The sequence below is a fragment of the Python bivittatus genome, unplaced genomic scaffold (assembly GCF_059951505.1).
Source record: "Python bivittatus isolate LINGU-HERP-01145 unplaced genomic scaffold, Pbiv_v1 ctg000080_np1212, whole genome shotgun sequence".
Lineage (NCBI taxonomy): Eukaryota > Metazoa > Chordata > Lepidosauria > Squamata > Pythonidae > Python > Python bivittatus.
Window position 1 is genome coordinate 39418370 of NW_028277035.1, and position 24759 is coordinate 39443128.

General features: G+C 39.3%; 1 protein-coding gene across 1 annotated transcript in view; it reads left to right on the forward strand.

Moving 5' to 3' along the window:
* Positions 1-24759, forward strand: part of GALNT10 (polypeptide N-acetylgalactosaminyltransferase 10) — a 67200-nt gene that overhangs the window by 27007 nt on the left and 15434 nt on the right. The window contains exons 5-7 of the mRNA XM_088133878.1: positions 3189-3374; positions 8158-8341; positions 14284-14401. Of these exons, the coding sequence (XP_087990004.1) occupies positions 3189-3374; positions 8158-8341; positions 14284-14401 (488 nt within the window). The remainder of the gene's footprint in view (positions 1-3188; positions 3375-8157; positions 8342-14283; positions 14402-24759) is intronic.

Here is a 24759-nt window from a genome sequence, read left to right on the forward strand (position 1 = left end):
TTGGATTACTTTGCATATATATAAAATGCAATTTAATGTTGGGCTTTGAAGTACTTCCTCTGTTGTTGTTTTTTTAAAATTATTAATGAATCTTATGTGCTATGTTTATTCATTTTTTTAATATTAAGGAAAACATTTCTTGTTTTTATTCTTGAGTTAAAACTTTTTTAAAAAGTTTCAGAATTAGGTAAGACAGATGAATCATGCAGACATCAAAATTTCTGAATTAGATAATTATATGTGTATTTTAATGGACAGATGTGTATCATTGAATTATGTGTTGTAATTTAACATCATAGTAAATGGTTTATCTAATTTTGAATAATATATAAGAATGTTGTTGGATCAGGACAAACACCCATATAGCCCATGTTCTATGTCATGTGGCAGGCAGGAAGTTCACAAACATGAAAGAGGAATTATACCCCTTTTCCACTATTACTCAGTAGCAACTCATATTCAAGGCAGACATTCATGAGCATAGAAGTAGCCAACAGCTATTAAGACCAGTAGTTATTGATCGCCCAGTTCTGCATGAATTTATCCAGTCCCCCTTTAAAACTATCTAATTTGGTAGCAACACATTCCAAAGCTTAACTGCATGCCATATAAAAAGTAGCTCCTTTTACAGTTCCTAAATTTCTCCCTTTTAGTTTTAACAAATAACCCCAAGTTCTAACCTTGTAAGAGAGGGAGAAAATTCCCTATCCAAATTGTCCATACCACGCATGATTTAATAACCTGATAGTCCTCGGATTAAGAATGCCTGCTTTACAGACAACTCATAATTAAGAACAGAGCCTACTGCAGCGAAAATCGAGTTAAATACACAACGATTTGAGTTAAATACTTAATGGTTTGAGTTAATTACACAATACTACTTATACAGTATTATGCAATAATACTTTCTGGCTTACATACAAATTCAGCTTGAAGACAGACCTTGGGAATGGAACTCGTTCTTAAACTGGAGACTACCTGTATATTTGTCTCCCCTTACTGACCTTTGTTCTAAGCCTTAATCACTGTGGTCTTTCCTTGTAGGGTAGCTGCTGTAGTCCTCTAACCCTTTTGGTTACACTTTCTATATTTTTCCCAGTACCACATTATCCTTTTTGAGATATGGTGATCAGAACTGTACACAGTATTTCACATGTTGTGGAATATATGATTGATATAGGGGCAAAACTATATTGCCTTCTTTATTTTCTGTTCCTTTCATAATTATTTCAAGCTTAGAATTTATGATGGCTGGTATGGGTCTTCCGGGCTGTGTGGCCGTGGTCTTGAAGTTTTGTTTCCTAACGTTTCGCCAGCACCTGTGATCGGCATCTTCAGAGTGCAGGAGCACAGACAGGAGCAGTTCTCTCTGTGCCCAGGGTGATGTGACCCTTCTGTGGGTATTTATAGAGATCTGAGGGGGGGGGAAAGGGGGGATTGGGTGTGTGTGTGGGGGGGGGTTGGGTTACTGAGTGGCTGCTTGTTTTGGTGTCAGCATCTGTGTGTGTCTTCCTGGGGATTAGGCAGGGTTTTTTCTTCTATTGAATTGTTAACGAGGGGCTGCTGGGGGTGATTAGCAAGTTCATTGTGTGAACTGTTCACATGTCCTGGTGGTTGAGCTGAGTTGAGCTGAGTTCATTGACCTTTTGCAGGCTGTATTTTTCAGGATGCGGGCAAGTATACATCCGGACCACAAAACACAGCATCCATACCAGGATAAAAGAACATGAAAGACACTGCAGACTACAGCAACCAGAAAAATCTGCAGTAGCTGAACATGCTCTCAAGCACACTGGACACAAAATCCTATTTGAAAACACAGAAATACTGGACAACACCAACAGCCACTATACCAGGCTATACCGGGAAGCCATTGAGATTCACAAACACCAGCATAGCTTCAATAAAAAAGAGGAGAGTCTAAAAATCAACAAAACCTGGCTACTCATCCTGAAAAATACAGCCTGCAAAAGGTCAACGAACTCAGCTCAACCACCAGGACATGTGAACAGTTCACACAATGAACTTGCCAATCACCCCCAGCAGCCCCTCGTTAACAATTCAATAGAAGAAAAAACCCTGCCTAATCCCCAGGAAGATACACACAGATGCTGACACCAAAACAAGCAGCCACTCAGTAACCCAACCCCCCCCCACACACCCCCAATCCCCCTTTCCCCCTCAGATCTCTATAAATACCCACAAAAGGGTCACATCACCCTGGGCACAGAGAGAACTGCTCCTGTCTGTGCTCCTGCACTCTGAAGATGCCGGTCACAGGTGCTGGCGAAACGTTAGGAAACAAAACTTCAAGACCACGGCCACACAGCCCGGAAGACCCACACCAGCCATCGTATGCCGGCCGTGAAAGCCTTCGACAATACTTAGAATTTATATTTTTTTACACCTACTGTACAGTGGAGTGACATTTTCATTGAGCTATCCATCATGATTCCAAAATCCCTTTCTTGCTCAATCGCTGACAGTTTAGATCCCATTAATATATGTGAAGTGTATGGGTTCTATGACAGTTTGCATCACTTTGCATTTGCTTGCACTGAATTATATACAGCTTACACCTAGAGTAGTTACATAACCACATGTAAGTTTTTAATGGCTATTTTTATGATAACCTCTAAGACTCCCAGATCTGTTAAGGGAGTTGGGAGCATATATTTTTTATAAATAAATAATTAACTTTTGGGGCCATCATCCAGTTTGGAGAGATCTTTTGGAGCATTTTGAAATCTTTTTTGGATGTTATTGTCCTAAATAGTTGGGCATCGTCAGCTGTTTCCCTCTTACTTCATATAATTTATGAACAAATTAAAAAGTCCTTGTCCCAACACAACCCTGAGAATATCCTCAATTTGAAATCTGTGCCAACTCTTTCTTGTTCTATAGCCTGTTTTCAGACTAGAGAATGTCTTCCTTCTTATTCCATTGCTGCTGAATTTGTTTAGGAGTGTTTGGTGAAAGTTTGTCAAACAATTTTGGAAGGACAAATATGCAGTGTTATAGGATCGCTTCTGCCTTTATCCTTCCTAATACCCTCAAAAATGACAACACGCTTAATGGTACAAACCATTAAGAAGCTTATTTGATTATAAAGCTGAGGTAGAATGAGCTTTTTAAACTGCTTAATTTTTAATGCATTTTTTCTTGTATCTTCATTTTGTTCAATGCAGAACATCTCAAAAAGAGCTTGGAGGATTATATGGCCCAGTTTCCAAAAGTTAGGATTCTCCGAACTAAGAAGAGAGAAGGACTAATAAGAACTCGAATGCTCGGGGCTTCTGCAGCAATAGGAGACGTTATTACCTTCTTAGACTCCCACTGTGAGGCAAATGTGAACTGGTTGCCACCCCTTCTAGGTAAGAAGACTATTTGAAGTGTATTTCTGAATGATCAGATGCAGATGCTGAGCCTTTCTGAACAACCAGAGTATGACATTATCCAAATCTTCCAGTGGCAGAGTAAGATATATTTGAATTAACATTAGAATATCCACATATTTGTTATTCTGGCATTCATATTAACATGTTCTTCCTAATTCTGGGGATGAGGAATTACCAGGATAATCAATTATTTCCTTTGCCCTCATCTGTAGGTTGCTCTTCAGTTGCATCTATTTTTCAGATTTATTTATTTAATTATTCAATTTATATAGCCAAAATCAAAAAATAGAACAGCCATACAAACAATACAAATGTAAAAACAATTAAAATCCATACAGTACAATCACTGGGAAAGCCCAGCCGTTCAAGAACAGTACAGCCATTTTATGGGCTCCATACCCCTCACTGATCCTCAGGCCAGATGGCAAAGCCAGATCTTTAGGCCCTTCCAGAATCCAATCTGACCTCAAGGGGAATGATGTTCCATAGGGCACGTGCAGCAGCAGAAAAGGTCCTCCTCCTGGGTCCCACCAGATTACACTCTATAGTGGATGGGTAATCTGCAACAAGTCTCTTCTGCTAGACCTGATGGGATGGGTGGATGACACTGGGGAGAGGTGGTCTCTCAAATAACTCGGCCCCATTTCCATGTAGGGCTTTATAGGTTATCACTAGTACCCTGAACTGGATTCAGAAGCAAATTGTTAACCGAAGGAGCTTGCAGAGCATATGTGTAATGTGCACAGATCTAGGTGCACACATAACTGCCTGCACCACTGCATTAGCACCAACTGAAGCTTCTGAATACTCTTCAAAGGCAGCCCCATGTAGAGCACATTACAGTAATCCATATGGGAGGTGACCAGGGCATGAGTTACTGAGCGTAGAGCTTCCTGATCAGGCAGGGGCGCAACTTGAAGCTGTGCAAAGGCCCTCTAGCCATGACTGCCACCTGCCCTTTGAGCAGGAGTCATGAGTCCAGAAGAACCCCCAGTTTATGTACTGGGTCTGTCTGGGGAAGTACGACCCCATCCAGAACCAAATACAATAAATTCCTAGATCCAGGTGGTCCCAAATCCCATAGCCATTCATTCTTGCCAGGGTTGAGCTGAAGCCTGTTGTTCCCCATCCAAACTCCTACAGCCTGCAGACACTGAGACAGGACATTGGCAGCATAGCTTACTTCATAAGGGGTGGAGATATATACCCGGGTATAATCAGCATGTTACAGATGACCTCACCCAGTGGCTTCATGTGGATGTTAAACAGGAGCAGAGAGAATACTGCAGCAGCCCACAATTTAGGAGCCAAGGGTGGGACCTTTTGCCCCCAATCAACATAGACTGAAATTGAAAGCAATCATGCCAGCAGCAGGAAAGGGCCAGGCAAAGGAGAGATTGCCTGCAGAAATTGTTTGCTTTTTTTCTCCCCCCTCCCCAGAATAGAGAGATTGAAAGGAAGAGATTTCAAAAGAGTACTATAAGCTATTTGCATAGCACGCCCACAGCTCCCAGGCCCAGGCTGATGGCATGGTGGCATTGCTTTCAATGTATAGAAGTACAAACAGCTTACTCTCTTGCAATCCCTTCCTCTCCAATCTTTCTGCTCTGCAAAGGGGGGGGAAGGAAAAAGGTCAGGCACATAACAATGTGTATTGACTGTAATGGTGATCATGTGACTGAGGGACGCTGTGAAGTTTGTAAATTGGCCGTACAGGTAATCTTTGATGTACAACAGCAATTGGGACCAGAATTTCCATCACTAAGCGATGCGGTTGTAAAGCGTGACTGCATCACTTAGCAACAGCAATTCCTGCAGTCATGGTTGCCACTGTTAACTGAATCCCATGGTTAGGCGAGGCAACTTCCTGCCAATTTCCCACAACCAAAGTCAGTGGGGACCACTGGGGGAAGCCAGCTGGAGGTTGCAAGTCCCAGGCCCGCAGGTAGGTAAGTGGCTGCTGCTGGGTCAGGGAGAGACCACAGGGGTGTGCGAGGGAGAGTTGGGGAGGATGCAAGGGGGTCTGTGAGAGGTGCTGTGCAGGTTGGGGAGGGTGCAAGGGGATGGGCAAAAGGCACTGCGCTGGTTGGGGAGGGTTGGGGAGAAGGGACGAGGGAGGCATGAGGAGGGTATGTGTGTGTGTGCAAGTGGCTGGCGTGGCATGGCATGAGCGCAGAGGGGCTGGGGGAGGGTGTGCGGGTGGGGGAAACCTACTCCAGCAGCTTGTGACCTTCCCTGCCGGCTTCCCCATTGACTTTCTGGCAGGGAAGGTTGCAAATGGTGATCACATGATTGTGGGCTGCTTGGCAACCAGTCATAAGTGCAAACAGGTTGCCAAACACCCAGATTGTGATCACAAGACCGTGGGGGTGCTGGGACAGCCAGAACTCCAAGGACTGGTCATAACCACCAGTGCCATCATAACTTTGAACAGTCACTGAACAAATGGTCATAAATCAAGGACTACCTGTAAAGTTATTTTTTCAGCACCATTGTAACTTTGATGGTTGCTGAACGAGTAGTTAAGGATTACCTGTACTTCTGTCTTTAAGATTTGGTAAGATTTTCATTACAGGTAGTCCTCACCAACCACTCATTGAGAGACTGTTCAAAGTTAAAACAGCGCTGAAAAATTAGACTTATGGCTGGTCCTCAAAGTTGCAGCCATTGCAGCATCCCCATGGTCACGTGATGACAATTTGGGCGCTTGGCAACCAGCGGGCATTTACGATGGTTACAGCGTCCTGCAGTCAAGTGATTGCCATTTGCGACCTTCACAGTGGGCTTCGGACAAGCAAAGTCAATGGGGAAGCTGGCAGGAAATCGCAAGTCACAGTCGCATGACATTGCACTTAATGACCTGTGGTGATTCGCTTAACGACCACAGCTGGAACTGACATAGTAAGTTGGCACAGTCATGTCATGTTGCACTTAATGACCACGCTGCTTAGTGACAGAGTTGCTGGTCCCAATTGAAGTCAGTAAGTGAAGACTACCTGGTACAGTTACACTAGTAATATGCCACTCTTTTAAAACAGCAACTAGAAGCATTTAGTATGCTGATATTTGAGTGGGGTTCCCAACTTTGCAGAGCTGGTGAGCGTATTTGAAATTCTTAGTGCATAGTATGGACACTCTCACAAAATGCCTGCTGTGGTGAGCACAGTTAATCACAAACATTTGTTGATCAGAAGGTAAAGTGATAAATTTGCTTCCTATTATCCTCTCTCACCTCCCAGGATATTTTCTACCACTTTAACATACTTTTATCTTTTTTTTTCCTGAGTAGAGAGGCACATTTTCAAAGAGAACTCTCTGTTGCAGCTGCCTTCAGGGTATATGGGGGCCCAGAGTATTAGTTGAAATAAAAATTATGCTTGAGATTGACATTTTGACTTGAAACATGTTAGCTTTTTCATTTAATTAAAGTAATCTTAAAAAATGAAATTGCAAAGGCCTGAAGTCTGGCAGGTATCTAAGGAGGCACGTATGGGTATATTGGGAAGCCTCTTGATTAATGAAAGGACACTTGTTAGTGTTAAAGGCTGCTTTTCCAAGCACAATATACATAGATAGTATTGCACTTTCCCTCTACCACTGGTAATGATCAAACAACTTTGGCTATAGTCATGTTATACAGGTAGTCCTCAGTTAACAACCACTCCTTCAGAGACCATTCGAAGTTACAATGGCACTGAATGAGTGGTACCTACTACTGATCCTTGAAGTTCTGGCCGTCCCAGCACCCCTGCGGTCACATGATTGTGATTCAGGCACTTGGCAACTGGCTCACACTTATGATGGTTGCAGCATCCCACAGTCATGTGATCGCCATTTGCAACATTCCATGCCAGCTTCCCCAAACCAAAGTCAATGGGGAAGCCAGCAGGGAAGGTCACAAGTCACTCTGGTAAATCTTCCACAACTGGTAGTAGCCACCCACATCCTGCCATGCCAGCCCCTCGTGTGGCCTCCCCCACCCTGCAGCAGTCACCCCAAGCCCCACTGCACTCACGCTGCACCCACCCCTCCCATGCCCTCCTGCATCCTGCAGCAGCCACCCCAAGCTGCGCCATGCTCACACCATGCCACACCTGCCGCTTGCACACTATCACGTGCCTTCCCGCACCCTGCAGCAGCCACCCCAATCGCCATGGTGCTCAAGCTGCACCTGCCCCCCATGGTCTCCCACATCCTGAGGCAGCCACCCCAAACCCCACTGTGCTCACACCATGCCACTCCTGCCCCTCATGAACCCTTGTGCACCCTCCCCCACTCTGCAGCAGCCACCCAAGCCCTGCTGTACTCGCACCACACCCGTCCCTCACACGCCCTAGAGCAGCCACACCAAACCCTGCTGCACTCGTGCCAGCCACCCACCCAGCAGCAGCCATTTACCTGCTTGCCAGCTCACTTGCAAGCTTCCTGGGACTTGCAACTTCCTGCTGGCTTCCCCACTGACTTTGGTTCTTGGAAGCCATCAGGAAGTTGCAAAGAAATCCTTGGTTAACAACCCACAAACCTCACTTAACAACAGCAACAGGGACTGCCAGGATTGCCATCGCTAAACGATGTGGTCACCTGATGTCACACTTTACAATCGCATCACTTAGTGATGGAAATTCTAGTCCCAATTATCGTCGTTAACCGAGGATTACCTATATTAGTTCTGAGATTTTTTTTATGTTCAACTGTAGGTGTATTGTTTTGTTACAAATGAAAGGAAGTATAAAGTATGACTTTTTTTTTCATTCCCCAGACCGCATTGCTCGAAATCGCAAAACTATTGTTTGTCCAATGATTGATGTAATTGATCATGACCATTTTGGCTATGAAACACAAGCTGGAGATGCAATGCGAGGAGCATTTGACTGGGAGATGTATTATAAGCGGATCCCAATTCCTCCTGAATTACTGAAACTTGATCCCAGTGACCCTTTTGAGTAAGTTCATGAAACAAAGTGAATAGTTGCTTAACAAGCTATGCAGTTGGTAGGTTTTCAGACAGATATAATCGTTAGATATTCTTTCTTCCCTCTCCCCCAAAAAAGAAAGGAAACCAACAAAGATAAATTACAAATGGACAAACTAAATCATATATCACAGATTACTGTTCCTTAAAATATCTTCCCCCTCCTTTCATCAAATCATCTGTTTTCAAATTGATTTCTCTTTGTTTCTATATAGTTGGCACAAGTTTATCTTGGACTTGTAGCATAGCCTTTTCTGTAGCTGCCTCAGATTTTTTGGATATATTCTTTACAGAGTTAAGGGGATTGTTAGCTTTTTAAAGGCCTTAAAACATGGTTTTTTAAAATAAGCTTTTTACTGTTGAATTTAATTTATTCTGCCTCCCTCTGCTATAGAATAAAGCTGGGCCACCTTTTTTGGACTGAGCTCTGCTTCTTTCTGCCCTGCCTGGAAATCACAAGGGCCATATATGGCGACATTAGGATGTTGGAAAGGGTGGGGCCAAAATGTAAGGCTTGGTCAGGTTTTAAGGGGCAGGTCAAGTTAATGCCCCCAAGGGCCCATAAAAGAAAAAGAGCCTGAAAGGTTCGCCCTCACCCCTTCAAGGAGAGGTTGGGGGTGCACATGCACAAGCTGCCAACCCTGTTATAAAGATGCCTTCATCTCATTTCCAAAATCGCCTTTCTCTGACCCCATGCTGTAGTTCTCTCTGCTCAAGATTTCTGGAAACTACCAGGGGAGGAGATAACAAAGGAATTATCTGTCATAAAATACTGCTGGCAAACGTTAAATACAGAGCATACTAATGAATTCTCAATATTGTCTTTAAAAATTATTTTAAATTCACATGGTGGATATAAATGTTGATGGATAACTGGTAAAATTCATTTTAAGAAAACAATAAAAATCCAAAGCTTGCAAGGCAAATATTATTGAATCTCTGTGTTCACGTACACATGCTCTCACATCTAAGTGAAATAACCTATTTTTTAAAGTTATATAGAAACCTTAAATTGATCATCAGTCTTCCAAGACAGTTTCCCACTCTCTAAGGAATCTGAGATGAGGAAACAAAACAACCATTCTTCTTAGAATTTGATCACTGCTATTGCTTCAGAAATGTGTATCATCAGTTTCAGAAGAGAAAATCAGTTTGTCACCCTCAGTACTTAAACCTCTTTGGCTGCAATAGGTTGCCATCAACTCATTTTTCACTATTCAGAACTCTTAGAAATTTCCAGAACTTCCAGCTGACAATCACTGTGATTATTAACAGGAGTGGTCTCTGTCTTTTGCAACATTATTTCCGTTGTCCGTTGTCATCCCCTCAGTTATTGGGATGAAGATTACACACTCTACTAAGTATGATGGCAGATGGGAATTTGAAAGTCTGAATCAAAAAGACTGTCACTGTTATTATTCCTTCTTGTACTATAGTCAAGAATGTATCCCAGTCAAGAATGTACATTTGTGATAGGTGCTGTTGGCTTGTGTTTCATACTACTTGGTCTTCAGGCACAGATGTTTACAGCAACAATTCTTCTATTTCCATTGATCTGAGTTTTATATTTACACCTACAGTCTGTGTCCTTATAAGAGGGAATTTTTAAAAAACAAATGTTTAATATTGTTTGCTGAGGACAGGGTTACACAACTACTATCCAAAATATTAAAATACAGTGATCTCAGGTCCCATATATAAACAATGTTAGAAGTAAAATTTAGGTTTTATTTTATTACATAAAATAGACATAAACATAAAATATATTAATGCCTACAGTTTTACCTCTACAATTGTTTAATTGCCAGTTATGTTGTCATCTACTTCATTTTCCAATATTGTTGCAGTTCCAACTATTGTGTCAGCAAATTCTGTGTGCTAAGAGGTGACCAACAGTTCACACACATTATAATATGTTTATATATAACACACTTTATATATTATGTGTATATATAATTACTGTATAATAAATTTGAACTGGATCTAGCTGTTAGATTTCTTCCTAAAGGGATTTTTGTTTTCCTTGTGAAACTATTGTTCTTCCAGTAATGCTCTCTTCTCCATTTATTAAGTCCCTTCATTCTCTGGAAGTTCAGGGTGCCCTAATTTTCTATATTCAGAGGATAGCAGCCCTTTAGCAGACTCATTGCCTGCTTGTCTGCTTTAAGAGTTCATGGTCTTGCCATTCTGTCGTCTGTTTTGTGTCTGCTACATTGTGTACTTGGCTTATCAGCTGGCATAATTGCCTTCTCTTCTATCAGTGAATAGCTACTTAGTTATACCAGTTTTCTGAGGGATCTCTCAAAACTATGTGAGCTGCTGTCTAGGTCAGCAGCCCTTGGCCTGGTTTGAATTAACATTGGAGGAGATCACTTCAAGCTTCTGATAATATTATCCTTTCCCTGCATAAAGCTGTTAAGGACAAAAAACAAAAAAAGTGGGGACAAAAAAAGAACAATATAGATTAACACTAAGGGACCTTTTTCTCTATAGAAAATATTTCTGAATACTAGTTTCTCTAGGTGTGCACCTGTGCAGCGCTTGTTCAACAACTTCTGGAGCTTAAAGAATTCTTGATTACAGTCCCCCTCTCCTTGCATACTTCGTGCGACTGGTCCTTCTAAGTTTGTTTTCAACTGTCATTTCAATAACATTTTTATTTTATTTGTTTATTGTATTTATATAGCTGCCCATCTCACATAAAAGTGACTCTGGGTGGAATACAGCAATTAAAAAGAATAAATACATAAAAACAATTACAAGTTTATAAATAAACATGTTCATTCTCTAAAGTTTTTTTTTTCTTTCCTTCAATTTATCTGTTTTAATTTGTTTTGTTTTAGATGTTTTTACATATGTGTTTTCCCCTACCTCGAGAGTTTCAGATGAAATGTCACTGTCCCTTTTCTTATAAGTCTTTTGGCCTCAGCTCTATAGTCCTAAAGGCCCCATTCCACAAGTAGTAAGTTAGCAAGAACAAATTTCCTTCCACAGATGGGTGCAGTCTTTATCTCTTCTGCCTTGGGAGGAAAATGATGCAATAGACTCTTGTAGGTGCTGCCAAACATTTACTGAACAGGCTTGCAAGAATCATTCATCCTATCTGTTAGCCCCTGTTTGGCAATCAAGCTCTTAACAGTAGCAGACTCCAGTAGTTCCATTAACTTCCTCCAAAGTTCCTCTCATGTTCCAGAAGTTGCTGTGGATTCTCTTGCTTCTTTATGAGTCATCTGAGAAATTCATCTCCAGCAGGAAATCCCCAGGCCTCTGCCAGGATGATATCTGCCCTGATAGAATGGTTCAATAAATGGCTTAGGTCTTCTTAAAAGCCTGTCATGTTGGATCCCAATTAGGCAAAAAGAAGAAAATGGATAATGGCCCTTTGGTCTCCCTGGCAACTATGGGTTCTTCTCCATGCCACTTTTCATCATCTTCAGTATTGCCAGTACCGCATGTGCTGGCCTCATCACTGCAGACCATTCAATCTCCCTCTCTGGGTTTTATTTTGGAGAGAGAGAATCATGAAAGATCTCTTCAAGACTTCTTCCAGCCATTTTTCTGCCAGACTGGGCCCTCTTTTCCCTTTTTCTGGCAAGTGGCAAGATTGAAACAAGTCCTCTCGCAACTATGCTATTTTGGGGAGTGATTCTCTCCAATTTCCATCAGTTCTGCCTTTTCCCACCAGCCTTCATTCTCCTCAAGAATTGATCACTGTGCTTTGCAGCATCAGCTTTCTCAGAATCTTAATCAGTTGGTAAGTAGTTCTTGTAGCAGCCTACCCTAATACATAGTGATCTTCTCCATATCCTTGTTATCTTCCTCTTCCTTGACACCACAGCTGTCTGCCTGACTATGAGCATGGTTTTTGGAACTTTCCCATAGCCAGCAACTTCTTACAGTGTTACTTTTGAATCCCCAGATGTTTTTGCTCTAGGCAGAAGCAGCAAAGTTTGTGAAATGAGAGCTTAATGTGGCTCACCACAGAGCTGATTTGGCATTTAAGGTTATGGCATCTTTTACTATCATTCATTCCCCTCTGTGGTTCTATTTCATTGGACTAGAGACCAAGACTAGGATCAAAAATCTCCCTTTACAAGAAAATACTTATTCAGTGCTAAGACATAATGGATCCTAAACACAATCCAGAAGTTAGTATACAAATAGGGCCTGCATCAACCTTACTTTAAACCTCTTGCACTTGTCCATATTTATGCTTCTCCCTTGACCTTTCAACTTTTGGTGGAGCTGATTCCATGGGGTCAGGCAGCAATGGAGAAGCACTGCTTTCAGATCCTCACCTTCCTCAGTTCCCAAGTTGGGTACCCAAAGCATTCACTCCTGAGTGGAGAAAACAGGCCAGCCAAAGACAACATGGAAGACATTGTCCCATAGATATTCTGGCCCTATTCCCTGTAGGATTTTATAAATTAAAGTAGCGCCTTGAATTGTACTCATAAACCTACAGAAAGCAAAGACAGTGCCAGCAATGTAAGTGTTATGCTGCTGAATTAACTCTCACCAGTCAGTGTGCAGGCAGCTGAATTTTGCACAATTAGTCTTTCCTGGAAGACTTCAAGGACAGGCCCAGTGTGTTTTATAAAGGCATGAGTAACTGCTGCCAGAGCTGCCTCTTCCCAAAATTGCAAACAAGTGCACCAGACACAGCTGGATAAAGATGCCACAGTCATTGCTTCCAAGTTGAGTTGTGAATCCAGGAGCCCCCCAACTGGAAGATCTGCTTCAAGGAGAGTCCAACCCTCTTCAAAGCCAGCAGAAATGCCCCCAATCAACACACAGTTGTTGGACAAACATCCAATCCATCTTGCCAAGATTCAGCCCCTTACAGTCTCTAGGCTAGCCTTTCTTAACTGGAGTTCTGTGGAATCCTAGAGTTCCATGACAGGTTGCTGGGGTTCTGCAAGAGATCATGACTGGAAAAAACAAACAAACTTCTTTTTAACCTCCCACATAGCGCAATGGTAGCGCTTGCAGTAGTGGGAATTCATAAGTGCCACAACTCAGCTGCCAGCTTTGCTGTTGTAAACATTGTAAAATGTGGATTGTGTAAGGTAGAAATGAACTGTATTTTGAAGCTTTTGTATTTTTTGCAGTTTTTATGCAGGGGTTCCCCAAGACCTGAAAATTATTTTAGCGGTTCCTCCAGGATAAAAAGTAGAGAAAGGCAGGCTTACCCACTCATCCCGCACCATTATAGTCTGGTACTTTTTACTCAGAAAGAAGTGGAAGCATTGCAGTGCAATATCACTTATTTCTAACCCTCAGAGGCATTCCAGGAGGATACCATGTTTAACAATATCAAAGGATGCAGAGAGATTTAGTAAGACACAGAGAGCTGCACTCATGCCATCCAAATCCCAGCAGAGGTCATCCGCAAGAGTGACCAATGCTATTTCCACCCAGTAACCAGATCTGAATCCAGACAGGAAGGAATCTAGATAGGCTAGATTATTCTTCAATAATCATGTATACATTCACAACATTCTCTCCTCCCCTTCCATCCCAGCTTAGATCCATGTGCATTCTTATGTGTGCCCTGGTTGTTACTGTACTGAGGGAGAGAGAAGCTTGGATTAGTACTTGCACAATAAAGAGGAGGAATTGTTTCCACTTAGATATCTGAGCTATAGAACTCTCCATGGGATTCTGTGAAGGAATCAGACCTTGTGAAGGTGAATGTTCAGACAAGACTATGCAAAGAATAAAAGTTGCAGATAAACAACCTGAGGTTCTGCTGGTTTCCATAATATAAATGATACTGTAAATCAAAGTGCCAAATAGCCAAAGTGGATGGTTAAAAAAATAGAAGTAAAATGTGATGTTAGAGCTGTACATGTAATTTTGGGGAGACTATACTTAAAAATTTGTAATTTGGAGCTTAATTTTTCTCTTAAGGTCTCCAGTTATGGCTGGAGGGCTGTTTGCAGTTGATAGAAAATGGTTCTGGGAGCTTGGAGGATATGATGCAGGTCTGGAAATATGGGGAGGAGAGCAGTATGAAATATCATTTAAGGTGAGTTGTTGAAAAGATATTGGATAATATTTTATAATACAGTATGATTTTGCATACTTTAAAAAAAAATCTTGTGTTTGTATTTATAAAATTATTGGAAATGAGAAGAATTTAAGCAATATTTCTTTAAAATATTTGCTAAAAAAATTAAAAATCTTACTAAGAATCTAATGCTTCTGTTGAGTTGCATAATGACCCCTAATTTATGGTGTCTGATTATTAATAATGTGAGAAGTAGATTTTTCTGAGACTAAATGTTTTACATAAACATCAGGCTAAATTAGTTAAGTGAACTGTCATTGTCATAATTTTAAATGCCAATTGAACTCTGGTTTGATTTAATACATGTAAGAATAGAATTTTAAGTACTCAGTCCCTGCTGAAAAAAAATAAAGCTGCTGACTTTTTTCCTTGTTTCTCAAGCCAAAGTATTAGTTATGTCTTAACACGGTGACCCAGCAGTATGTTATTTGGGTAATATATTTTAACGAAACATGGATAAGTGGTAAACACCTTAAATGCCTCCCATATGCTCTCTTGGCTCTTTTCACAGAGAGGTAAACTAGATTCATCTGCGACTGGTTTATAGTTAACTGTGTCATCCGAATTTGTGGCAATGCTTTTCTTACACATTATCTAACCATACATTGATCTACTACAACTCTTGAATATACTCTGGGTGTTTTATGGCAGTTGAAAATATTGTGACTTATAGCCAGGTAGCATAAAATACACTATTTTGTCCACACATGGAGAAGCCAGTGGACATGCACATGGATTAGTTGTGGCACATTTGCTATTTAACCTTTTTATGATTGAGCATGTTGTGTAAATATACTGAATCTGTAAAATATCATACTGATGTACTTTTACTATTAATTCAATGGTTTTAAAGCAGTAAGTGTTTGAGTCATCATGGAAATGAAGTAATATTCATACTATTACTTTAGTTTAGAGAACTTTTTCATGTATCACTGATCCACTGAGCTAGTAAAGAAAGGAAGGAAGGAAGACAGGCAGGCAGGCAGGCAGGCAGGCAGGCTAAGGTCTTAGTGTTATAAGGTCAAGCGAATGGTTAAATTCCTAAGACATTATACATTATAAGCTTTGGAAAGTAACCAATTAAATACTGGATAAATATTTCACTAATATTACTGAGATGGACTCGTCTGTATGATCTGTAAATTTACTTGTTTATAATTAACGAAATTACTCTTACCCTACTTAAAATATATTAGGTACTAAAAGGCTAATGTTTGGTTTAAATTTGCTTTCAGTCTGAGCTCTGAGAAAAGCTCTCAGAAAATTATTAGTATGTCTACTTTAATAATTCCTTTATCCATTTGAATGAGACAGTTTCAGTATGAATCCAACAGGAGACTAGCAAGAACACTGCACTGTAGATAATTCAGTCTTGCTAACAGCAAGATATATCTCCCTTGATGATTACAATTTCTTGTCTTCTGTTTTGTCTGAATAGTTTTTCTGAATATCAGCTACTTAATGTTGTTAGGATTCTATCATTCATTTGGCAATTAATATGTAATAAATGAAATGTTCTTCCCATTGTTTATCTTCAAAAAACTGAGTAATAAAGACATATTGGAGGTTTCTTGTTTCCCCTTTGGTTCCATTTATCCTTTTTACTATTGTGTATAAAGAAGTGGTGTAACAGTGTAATTCTCTGTGGGAGAGGGTACAAACAGTATTCATCGTTTCTAGTTGGACCTTTTCTAAAACAGTAGTTTCCAAGAGTGATGACAGTGACTGGGAAAGTTCTTTGTTTCTGAAATGCTGGAGCAGGTATTCATTGCTTGATCTCCAGGAAATAAAGCTACTTCATTCATTTGGCTACTTACACACTATATTTCAGAGAGTTTTATTTCATGCCAGAAAGGATAATTTATGGTGGGTTAAATTCACTCTAATTAATCCCAGCTAAGATCCTTTCTATTTCTCTTGCTTTGTGCAACAGAAAATGACATTTAACTGAAAGGGTATACTTTCAGAAATTATGATAAATTGATGCATTTAACTGTGGCTGATAGAAGTCATTATTTTGATGAAATTATAAGAATAACAGATTTGTTATGAATATCCAAAAAGACCCCTATTTTTTACACTATGAAATGCCATCATCTTGTTTTAAGGAATCACTGACATATAAAATGACACAAAGAATTCTGTCTCTGAAGGAGATCCAAAAAATGTTTTATGTATTTTAAAGACCAAATTTGCAATGCATGTTTAGCCAAATTCTTCATTTGCCCCTAAATTCAGTAAAGTGAATTTAGGGGCAAAGTGATAATATCTCAATAAGACAACAACAAAATAGCTAGAATATTGAACATTAATAATAGCAGTGGTGATTCTGAGTCCTTGACTTTACTGAGAGATGAAAGGCTGATCAACTACAATAAAACAAAAGTAGCTTTACACTTACAGTATGGTTTTTAAGAGGATCTTAATGTTTATAAAAACTGTAAATCAGTCAGCGTATAAAGAAGGGGGAAGTTAGAAATTAAATCCTTATCTACTTTTTCCAAGCAGCTCTTTTTTTTTCTTTTTTTTCTCTCTCTTAATATTTATAAATAACAATAAATAACAATACAGTGGAGACTTTAATATAAAGTATTAAGCTCAAAGATTGAAACCTTTTTCATATTATAAAACAGTTCAGTGCAATTTGCAACTGTTTATCAGTGTCATACTTAGCATTAATTTCACAATTTCAGCAACCTTATGTTCATTACATTTTAGAAATCTTATTTAACATTAATACACACTTTTTCCTCATCTGTAAAGGTTTAATTTATCTAAACAATCACATTGTTAACATTTTCTAGTTTCTATTGTATAAATACCACTGTACCCAATTATTATCTGTATTCTATAATGTATTATTCACATTTTATAGTGTAATAAAACAATTAATTTGGAGAAAAACAAAAACAAAAGTAGTTCTTTTATCAAAAATATCTGTCATCTGCCATCACTCTTGGAAAATCAATGGATTCTTCATTGAACAAGTTAAGATATTTAAATATCTAGATGTTTCCTTTTGGTCCTCAGCAGTCTGTAAAGGACAACTAAAGACCACTTCTGTCTTAGCCCACAGACTTCCAAATGGCATTTTGAGTTATGCCAACTGTAATGGCAGCCAGTTATGCACCCACAACATTAAATATCTTTATTTAATTATTGGCTCTTTTAATATGGCACACAGATTTGTAGTAACCATGATTCTTCTAGAAGTAGTCCTGTATAAATCTTTAAAAGCTTTATTTTGAGTCCCCAGGTGTATTTCAGCAGACTGGGCTAATCTCTATATAGACATTTTTATTTTTATTATATAAAATAAATGAGCATTACAATTAAAAAGGTAAAAACTAATACAAATTAAAAGAAAAAGAAAAGGGAGGGAGGGAGGGAGGGAGATTTCCCTCTTCATCACAAGTATAAACAATTTTAATATATGATCACAGCTGCAAGAATGTTATATGTGCAAAGATGGAAAGACTCACAAATACCTACAGTGGAAGAGTGGATTATTAAACTAATGGACTTGGCTCAAATGGCGAAGCTAACAGCTTTAATAAGAGATAATACTGTTTCTAAATTTGTCTCCTCATGGCAACCCTTCCTAGATTACGTGCTTGGGTTGGGAAAAAAATGAAGCTTTGATTGTGGAATTTAATGATTAGATGGTTTGTGTTGATAGAAATAATGTGAATTAGGATTAAATAGTGGTAAGAGATTAATTTTTAAAAAAAATATGTACTCATATCTGTATTGGAGATAGTCGGAAGTCACTTTCTGTTTTATCTTTCTACTTGATCTCACTCTTTTAGTTTTTGTCTATTTCTTTCAGTTCTATTTTCTTTCTCTTCTATACTTTCTGATTTGTATTTTAATTGTACTTTTTATATATCTTAATAAAAGTCTTGATTAAAAAAACAAGTATAAACAATTTTAGTAACTTATCACCTTTTCTTAAAATACAACATATGATCTCTTCTTCCCATATCTCATCTCTTATCTATAAACAAATCTTTTAAGGCCTCATCATTCAGTCCTGGTCAGCAAAAGTCCATTAAGGGTTATCAGACATAACAAGTTATCTATTTTTAGCCTTGATCAAATAAATCAACTTTATATTCCTTCCTTTTATTTTTAACAATCTTGATCCTTAATCCCCTCAAATAAAGTCCTGGAACTTGATTTTTTCTCATTTTTTCTTTGTCTCACAAAATTCTTCACAATGTTAACAGGTCTCTTTTGTAAATCCAGTATAAGAAAGTTATCCAGGTCACTCTTTTGGTTTGGTAAAACATCAGCCAGTTTCATTTGTATATCCAGTGTAGCATCTCCTTCCACATCATTCCCATAGTCCATCATTTTTAAATCCACTTTCAAATCAGACTCAGTCCTAACCGGTAAAGCTAATTCCTTTTCCATATCATCTTCCAAACACTATCTAGCTATAATGGCAGACATTTTTCAAATTAACTTCTGGGTCCATTGTTCACAAATATCCTTCAATACATCCAATGTTAAAGTATTTTGCTCCATTCTGAATTAGTAAGTCAAACTTAAGTGCTCTTCTCCTTTAATTGTAATCTTTCATTCCATCTGGACCCTTAGTCTGTTTATAACTTTCCAAAATCAATGCTGTAGCCACCCTTTCATTGTTTATTCAAAAAAAAAAAATTAAGTCCTTAAACTTGCATAAAACTTTCCCTAAGGATTGAAGGAAACTCTCCCAGTGTAGTAAAACGTATTAGGATACAAAGTTCCTAATATCCAAAAAGCAGTTAACAAGCAATTTCCAAAGGTGATTAAGGAAGGAAGTATGCAAACCCTGTGACCTTTTTAAAGGTGCCAAATTGTGGTTTGAGCAAGATGGCTATTCCCTCATCTCCCAGCACTCTAAACCCACCAGAGATTGCCATTTTGCTGTCTCCTCACAAAGAGCAGCTGTCTAGAGCACTCATGGGTGATCCCAGTCCTCTTCTTGTCTGGAGAGGAATTGCAAAGAGTCTTTGTTTTCACTCCGTCTCTTCATTCCGCCATGGTTGTTAGCTCCGCTCTCAGCAGAGCTGTCTTCAGTTTGCCATTTCTTCCCCAGAAATCCAGGACTGTCTTTATACAGGTAGTCCTCGCTATCCAACCACAATTGGGACTGGAATTTAAGTCACTAAGTGATGCAGTCATTAAGCGAATTATCACATGACTGCTTCACTTGCCGACCACAATCCCAGCATTCCTAGCTGCTGTCATTTAGCAAGAATCATGGGTTGTTAAGCAGATGAGTCCCAGGTAAGGAGTGCGAGGATGCCTCGGGATGGGGGAGGCCCAGTGCAGGTGACGCAAGAGTTGTGGGGGTGCTGGTCTTACCCAGGTCTTGCAAGAATGGGTAAGGGAAGGGAAGGAGAGGTGTGGCTTCCAGAAGGTACTGTATGGGATGCGTGGCTTCAGGAAGGAATGGGAGGAGGTGGACACCAGGTTTAAGGAAGGAAAGAGAAGCCAAGTGAGGATTGAGAGGATGGGAACAGCGCAAGGGGAAGAGCACGAGGTGGCGAAGCCCAGTGGTATGGAGTGTGAGGTACATTTCTCAGTGGCAGCAGTGGCACTGGGGCTGAAGTCAGGGCCTGGGGGTGGTGGCAGCTGGCTGAGAGTGCTGAAGGCCTTGGGCCTCTACTTTAGCCCCAGCCCCGGCACTGCCACCACTGAGTGCCACTGTGCAGGGCAGCCAAAAGGGCATAGATTGGGGGGGGAGATAGGTGGGTGAGGGAGTTGCAGTGCCCCTGCGGTCATAAGGGCAGGCAGGCTGCCAAGCACCCAAATTTTGTTTACATGACTGCAGGGGCACTGCAACAGCCATATCTTCAGGCACGGGTTGTAAGTCCATTTTTTCAGTGCAGTCGTAATTTCAAACAGTCACTGAACATATGGTCAGATAGCAAGGACTACCTGTACAAACTTATATGTGTCTGTGCTACCTCAAAATCAGACCTAAATTAGTCTTTACCGATAGCTCCTTAACTTCCCTAATCTTACAGGATACTTATATACTAGTTTGGAAGACAACCATAGATTCAGACCTAACATTTTATGGCCTGTCTGCTTAATATTGCTCAGCCTTGAGAGGATTTGGGTGGAGCTGAAGGAAGTAATAATCTCTAGAGAAGATGTACATGTTTAATTATTTTTGTTCTTCAACTGTAAAGAAATGTTATGATTTTCTGTGCATTTTCACCCAGTTCAGATGGATGGTATTTGTATTGCATTTAGAATGGCAGGAGAAAGTGCTTTTAATGTCAGAGTCTATGCATTTAAATGTCATTGATTCCTATTGGAATATTATCATCATTGGAGCATGTATGAATGATGTCAGGGGACCTACATAGCCAATAGGAAGAATGTGCTTGTGACAATGCACTCATGGGATATGGATACCTAACACAGGTCTTTAAGAATCTTCTTATTTCCTTATATATACTGGGGAGGGGAAACTCCCTTTTATTTTAAAACACAGTATTCACTATTAAAGTTTTTCCTTCATGAAGATGGATAAGATATTATTGTTCATAAGGATAAGGGCAACAAAATGAGAAAAAGAATTTAAAAATTAAAATGTATAACTTGATTGTAACAATCACAGAAGGAAGTTCAAATATTTATGTGTGTTTGCTTAGTTGCTCTTATAAAGCTATACTTAAAACGTGAGCAACAAAACAAATAAGTCAGTTGAAAATATGTCATCTGTATTTAAAGCCAAATTTCCCTTTCTCTCTAAAAAAAATGCACATAGTTACATTCTTCAGCATCTACTATGCTTTCACAATGGGCCTAGTTTGCCTTCAGGATGCATACTTTCACTTCTCAGTCACAATACCACTTTGTGTGTAACAACTACTTCTGCCAGTTCCAAGCACTAACTTTGAGCCTCTCTACTGAAACAGTTTTTACCAAGCAAATAGTGATTCTTATAGTTCACCTTCATCTTCAAGATATCCACAATTCTTACATAGACTGCTAGTGGCTTGATGCTGTTCTGCTTTCTGAGACCACATTCATTTTACACTTTAATTCTCCCAGGTCCTCAAAGAACCTCAAAGTAATCAAGGACTACCGAGCTGTCCAACAGCCATGATAAAAATTACTTCATATATGGACTTTCCAGTATTGTTTCTCTCCACTTACTGCTTCATCCAGAGACTTAACTACTGTGGGTAGGCCAGGATTCTCTTCATTGGCAGGTCAACTTCATGAGTCTTATTATTGTGAGCCATCCAGAGTTGTGTTTAAGATGGGCAGCCGTACAAATATTTTAAATAAATAAATAATAAAATAAGAGGGTTTATTCACCCCCAACTTCCCCTCTGCCCTGTGATAATTTCCGTGGTTATTTCTAGCACAACCTGAGTTGTAATTCCCCACCTCCCCCCCCCCCGCCAAAAAAGGCATTACAGTACCTCCATGCATTCAAACCCATTTTTCAGGACAGAGGCATTCAAATGTCTTCAGATAACGTAAGTCAGGAGGCATTCTTGGATTATCTTCACTCTTATAGTTCAGCGCTAGATGTTGCTGCCATCAGTCCCTTTTGGGACTGAAAATGATATAATACACTGCATAAGTTGGACTAACTCATGAGTGGTTTTGAAATCAAGAGGAATCTGGTAGCACCTTTTCTAAATATAACATTTTATTAAAAGTCACAAGCTTACTTCATCAGATGCTTGGAGTGACATGTACCTCTCCATGCATCTAATAAAGTAAACTGTAGCTCACAAAAGTTTAAGCCTTTTATTTGTCAGAAAAGGTGCTACCAGACTCCTCCTGATTTTTGGCTACCATAAACTAACATGGCTCTCCTCTCTTGGTTTGAGAAATTGTATGTGACAATGGGTTACTCACTCAGTTGATCCCTTTGAGCCTGTGAAGAACATTCAGTGCCACAACTTTGAAAGCAGGATGAGCTAAAGCTCTATCATGAGGGGATCCCTTTCTTCTGCCATGGAGTGAACTATCATATGTCTTTCCCTCTGTTCCATTACTTATGAGTACTTATTCACATACTATCTCACGTGAAGTCTGTATACATCTAGATTGCCACTGATGGCTAATTCTGGTTCTTAATGTACTTTCAGTTCTCTGGAGTGACCCATACGTAACAACTGGTTTTCATGAACATAATCAAGATTACCATACCAACTTTATCTAATTCTATGGCTCATTCTATTACCTCTATGTCACCTGAGGTAATGAGGCTAATGGTAGTGGCAGATAGGCTTTCTGTTCACCAGTAGAAGTGAAGTGCTCCTTTTTTTTTTTTTTTAATGGTTTCTGGTCTGGATATAAATTCATCTCATCATCTGTTACAGTAGGTTAGCCTTTTTTCACTTTGGCTCCAATCTGGCTTTCTCCTCCTGTTGGGCATATTTGGCAACTATTTTTGCCTTTATTAATTATATATTTGTTTATTACATTCGTTATGGCTGCCCACTGACATTGGACTATACAATAGTTAAAACATAATAGCAAATCATAACTGCCTGGACTAAAAAGCAGCCATAACGTTAAAGAGAAAAACAGTAGGGACTCCACAAACACACTAATGCCAGGCTTGGGAACAGAGCCAGGTATTGGACCTTCCAGAACTCCTGGAGAGTGTGCACCACACCCTGGAGGATGCTGTTCCACAGGGTAGGGGCAATGACAGAAAAGGCACACTTCGACCGTGTTTAATTGAAGGGTCCTGCAGCACACCCACTCTGCCTGAACATACCAGACAGCAGAATCAATTGGAGATAGGTGATTCCACAGATAGCCAGGCCTAAGGATGATGCTCCACTTCACCATTCTTTTTTTTTCCTTGCATTTCTGTAGTGGACAATTTTAGGTTTTTTATTTTTATTATTACAATTTAATGCTTATCTTCAATTCAGTCCTTAGTCCCTTTATGGATCACTTTCTCATACTATTATAATTTGATCAACATACCCATTGAGCCTTTGATGATGACATATGCCTGATGACTTTTAGATTGGATTCATAAAACACAAATTTACCGATTTTCTGGACCTACACAATACAGTGAACCATAAACTAACCAAGCTCTGCATGTAGTGCATTCACATTTGCATTTACAGCTTAAACATTGGTTAAACTGTTTAAGTGTGTTGTGTAAATACAGCCTTAAAGTCATTTTTGTTACAATCAGTTGTATTTTGTGCTCCTAGATCTGATACTTTCCAACACTTCATAAAGAAAAATGTGTTAATAAGACCAGGTACAGCCTTCCTTCCTAAAGTTGTTTCAGATGTCTATGTTAATCAGTTTATATTTAAAGAAAATGATTTCTATCTTTATCAGTTTATACTTAAATCAAACATTGTAACATCTCAGCAGAGCTTTATTTTGCAGAACTAAAAATATGTTTTCAAAGGTTTAATTTCTTCCTTTTAAAATATTTATATGTGAAATGATTTTAGGATAAAAAGTGTAAGGTTTTTTGGAGGAAATAGTTCTGGAATAAACCTATATTTAACCCTTTGAGTAATTTCAGATGTAAATGGAAAAAATCTTAAGTTATATGAGAAGTTGATACCCACCAACATTTTAATATGATGTCTATCCTAGGTTATCCTGATCATCTTGCTGATTAAATCATAATGATATGGCATTTCTGTACAAAGTCACATACATTTCAGATATTAACTCTTGGAAAGCTTTACATTAATTTGATTTCTTCCTAAACTGTACATGGATATTCAAGGACAAATATGTTGAGATTGTCATCCTGTATGTACAGCTACACATATACATCTATTGAACATGTGTAGTAATCTTAGAATCATAGTATTTTCAAGAATAGGCAAATGAGAACAAGATGAGCTAGAATTCATATTATTTAATGCAGAGACCTCTTAGGGGAAAAAAACTGTTAATTTCCGCCTAAGAGAAACTAATGGGTTAGAGTCATGTTCTATTTTGCTTGTTATTTTGCCTCCATCATGAATACTGGGCAGTATATGAGAAGAGAAATAAAAGAACTCAGTTTGTGATTCACTTTGGTTTTCATACAGCAAAGAACCCCAGACTTTTAAATGAGTAAAGACAGTTTCATGGTCTCACCCTTGCAAAAGGTGGTTTGACTAATAATAGTGGGTATAAAGGAACATTCTATTATATGACTTATTCTAAGCCACATAATGAAGTAGAATAGTGTTTCCCAAACCTGACAGCTTTTACATAAGCACGCTTCAATGCCCAGAATTCTCCCTGTTTGGAAATTGTTAAAGTTGGGAAACACTGAAAAAGAACAACAGTTATGGTACAACTATAGCTTG